Source organism: Bison bison, unplaced genomic scaffold (genome assembly GCF_000754665.1).
Source record: "Bison bison bison isolate TAMUID 2011002044 unplaced genomic scaffold, Bison_UMD1.0 scf7180017864384, whole genome shotgun sequence".
Taxonomy (NCBI): domain Eukaryota; kingdom Metazoa; phylum Chordata; class Mammalia; order Artiodactyla; family Bovidae; genus Bison; species Bison bison.
Genome location: NW_011494956.1, coordinates 3,860,888 through 3,865,237, shown reverse-complemented (window position 1 = coordinate 3,865,237; position 4,350 = coordinate 3,860,888). Strand labels below are relative to the sequence as shown.

Genomic DNA, 4,350 nt, shown 5'->3' with positions numbered 1-4,350 from the left:
AGCTCTGCAAGGTAGCAGAAGGGAAGTCTGAGGAGGTTCAGAAAGACTGCATGCCAGCTTCACAGATGTGTGGCTAGCACATAGCAGAGCTAGACTCAGGTGACATCTATCATAGCTCACAGGACTTCTGTTCCCTCCATGACCATGACCACACTGCTCCCAACATGAAGGTGACACCAGTTCTGCTGAAGGAGTGAATGAGACAACTGGCAGAAGGCTGTGTGTGATTTGAAGCATGCTTAGTCTTTGGTTCAGTTCAGTTCAGTTCAGTCATTCAGTTGTGTCTGACTCTTTGTGACCTTATGAACCACAGCATGCCAGGCCTCCCTGTCCATCACCAACTCCCGGAGTCCACCCAAACCCATGTCCATCAAGTCAATGATGCCATCCTACAAATCTCATCCTCTGTCGTCCCCTTCTCCTCCTTCCCTCAATCTTTCCCAGCATCAGGGTCTTTTCAGATGAGTCAGCTCTTTGCATCAGGTGGCCAAAGTATTGGAGTTTCAGCTTCAACATCAGTCCTTCCAATGAACACCCAGGACTGATCTCCCTTAGGATGGACTGGTTGGATCTCCTTGCAGTCCAAGGGACTCTCAAGAGTTTTCTCCAACATCACAGTTCAAAAGCATCAATTCTTTTGCAATCAGCTTTCTTTATAGTCCAATTCTCACATCCATACATGACCACTGGAAAAACCATAGCCTAGACGGACCTTTGTTGGCAAAGTAATGCCTCTGCTTTTTAATATACTCCCTAGGTTGGTCATAACTTTTATTTCCAAGGAGAAAGCATGAAAATAAAAGATTTTCATGGCTGCAGTCACCATCAACAGTGGTTTTGGAGCCCCCCAGAATTAGGTCTCTCACTGTTTCCCCATCTATTTGCCATGAAGTGATAGGACCAGATGCTGTGATCCTAGTTTTCTGAATGTTGAGCTTTAAGCCAACTTTTTCACTCTCCTCTTTCACTTTCATCAAGAAGCTCTTTAGTTCTTTTTCACTTTCTGCCATAAGGGTGGTGTCATCTGCATATCTGAGGTTATTGATATTTCTCCCAGCAATCTTGATTTCAGCTTGTGCGTCCTCCAGCCCAGCGTTTCTCATGATGTACTCTGCATATAAGTTAAATAAGCAGGGTGATCTTCCTCACAAGTTGGTCGCTGATGCTGGCTTGAGGCAAATACATAGTTTCTGTATGCCCTTTGGGTTTGGGAGGGAGACTCAGGTAAGGTGCAAAGTAGCATGGGGTCACAAAGTGTTGGACATGACTGAACGACTGAACAACAACAATAAGAAGGATGAATGCTAAAGGAAACTGAACCGGAAAATGGGAGAGACTCTTTTTCTTTCCATCTTACACGACCTAAAGCTCTTAATCCAGAACCCAGAACTAAATAGATAATGTGAGGGCTATTTAGGGAACTTAACTACCATATACAATGTTATATCTAGATGACAGATTCCAAACAACTAACTTAGTAACAGATGCTTGGAACACATTTCTTTATTAAGTGTTATCTAGAATTTCCCTAAACACCTTTATATGTAGATAGAAATTTGGATCGTATTTGCGTAATTATAAAGTAGAGTTTACATGATGTTTTGCTTAGAACAAAATTGTTCCTCATTTTGAGAAAGGGAGAAGGACTGTTACATTCATAAAAAGAAATTTTCCCTTTTTTATGGGCTTTGGAAATGTATGGACAACTAGACTAGAAGTCTGGAAGACTCAAAACATTAAAATGGAAGGTATTAATTGAATTGGCTGTGTTTCCTGACTTCTGTATTTGCTTCATATAGTAAGGCTTTGTTAGTTTTTGTTTGCTTGTTCTTAAGGCCTGAGGCTGTTTATTTTTCAGAGCCTTAGATTCCTTTTTTGACTGAGCTTTTACTGCAAATAGATAAAGTTCCTGCTCTGTACTACTGCTTTTACTAGCTTAGAAGTTTATTAATATGCTTATTTATATCCCTAGCACATACATGTATGTAAAGTATACTTTGATTTGTAAATATTACCTTTTTTATGTAATGTAACTGTACCTTTTGCCACTAGAACAAATTGATTTCATCTGCTGTCTCATCTTTAAACCTATTATTTATCCAACTTTTAGCTTTTTCATTATAATGTAAAAATGTCTCTCTACTATAAGAAGATTAATAAACAAAGCAGAAAAGACTGCTTATGAAAAAATACTTTAGAAACCCTGTCCTTTTGATTAGTAACCAGTCCTTCTACCAGAAAAACTTCAAAGTGCTCTCTAAACATTGAATTTTCATCAGTGATGCTGCAAGCCTTAGCTCTCATCTTTCATGCTTACCATGCAATAACTTCAAAAGGATAAAAAGAAAGAATGGTAATCTCTCAAAGCACCACTGTGCTACGGTCAGTCATCTTGTCTTTAGTTATCATGCATTCACAAGCAGATAATTGCTTCATTACATTATGCTTTAATAAATATAGTAATTAACATTTTGTTACAAAAAAAGAAAAAAGCCAATAGTCAAACCATTCAGAAATGAAATCCAGAGCCCAGGGGATTTCTAAAAGAAAATGAAAAAGAATTAGACAGCGTCAAATATAGACCTCTTCAAAGGGAAAGAGATCATTTAAAATTGCCTTTTACTTACTGAAATACATTCTGCATATTTTATTGTTGTTGTCATCTTGCTTGTTATAATCCAGCCAGTGAATGTTCAAAGAACATAAAATCCTACAAATAAATAAATGGAATATGAGTGAATTGACAAAAAACCAACAATTAAGATCAAGAGTCTTACATGGAAGCTTTGATTATATAAGGCAATTATGTTTCCCAGTGGTGTTCCAGGAACATGTGATTTATCAGGAGGAGAAAAATCAGAAAGTTTTAAGCTTCATGACACTCACATATCTAATTAGCAGAGTTTAAGTAACCTGGAACGGAGAAGGCAATGGCAACCCACTCCAGTACTCTTGCCTGGAAAATCCAAGGATGGAGGAGCCTGGTGGGATGCAGTCCATGGGGTCGCTAGGAGTCGGACACAATTGAGTGACTTCACTTTCACTTTTCACTTTTCACTTTCATGCATTGGAGAAGGAAATGGCAACCCACTCCAGTGTTCTTGCCTGGAGAATCCCAGGGACGGGGGAGCCTGATGGGCAGCCATCTATGGGGTCGCACAGAGTCGGACATGACTGAAGTGACTTAGCAGCAGCAAGTAACTTGGAAAGCTTATTTGAATCAGCATGATATCACCAGGCAAAATTTGGGGTGGTCAAGAGTTTTTAAAATTAGATTTTTGGATAGTCTGGGTCATCATGAGAAGCTGTAATAGACACGGACCTTTAAACAAGAGTAAGACATGTCATCATGGACCATGTGGTTGGTAACTCAGCTTTCATCTGAGAAAGTACTCAAAACTATACCTGAGGGAACTTGGTGGATTATGCAGTGGTAGACTTCACTTTCACTTTTCAGTTTCATGTATTGGAGAAGGAAATGGCAAACCACTCCAATGTTCTTGCCTGGAGAATCCTAGGGACGGGGGAGCCTGGTGGGCTGCCATCTATGGGGTCGCACAGAACCAGACACAACTGAAGCGACTTAGCAGCAGCAGCAGCAGCAGTCTCAAACAAAAGACCAAATTACTTGTGAATACTTGTGACTTTTGCTGTTTGGATCAGGGAATATCCTCCAATCAGCAACTTCTAAAGATTTCTGACCACAAGGTAATAAAATGGAGACAGCATTTACAAATTAAAAACATAATTCTTGGTGACAAATTGTTTTAAAAGCTATATTGGCCAAGGGTGAGTGATAGTCATTCAGTTATGTCTGACTCTTTGTGATTCCATGGACTGTAGCCTGCCAGGCTCCTTTGCCCATGGAATTCAGGCAAGAATACTGGAGCGGGTTGCCATTTACTTCTTCAATATTGACCAAGAGCAATGGTCAAATATTTTATAATATTATGGTAAAAAGGAAAAGAAAAGCAATGGATGGAATGCTGTCTGATAGTCTCAGTAAGTGTGTTTCTCTCTAAGACCCTGGAGTAAAAAAGTTATCTTTCCAGATAATCAGGGTGTTACTTCAGTCAGTGCTATCAGTTCAGTTCAGTCGCTCAGTCGTGTCCAACTCTTTGCGACCCCATGAATCGCAGTACGCCAGGCCTCCCTGTCCATCACCAACTCCCGGAATTCACACAGACTCATGTCCATTGAGTCAGTGATGCCATCCAGCCACCTCATCCTCACCTCATCCACCTCACCTCATCCTCGTCCCCTTCTCCTCCTGCTCCCAATCCCTCCCAGCATCAGAGTCTTTTCCAATGAGTCAACTCTTCACATGAGGTGACCAAAGTACTGGAGTTT

General features: G+C 40.4%; 1 protein-coding gene across 1 annotated transcript in view; it reads right to left on the bottom strand.

Moving 5' to 3' along the window:
- Window positions 1–2,660: 2,660 nt before the first annotated feature.
- Window positions 2,661–4,350, bottom strand: part of PLSCR5 (phospholipid scramblase family, member 5) — a 26,208-nt gene continuing 24,518 nt past the window's right edge. The window contains exon 7 of the mRNA XM_010858128.1: window positions 2,661–2,710. Coding sequence (XP_010856430.1) covers window positions 2,672–2,710 — 39 coding nt within the window. The 3' untranslated portion in view covers window positions 2,661–2,671. The remainder of the gene's footprint in view (window positions 2,711–4,350) is intronic.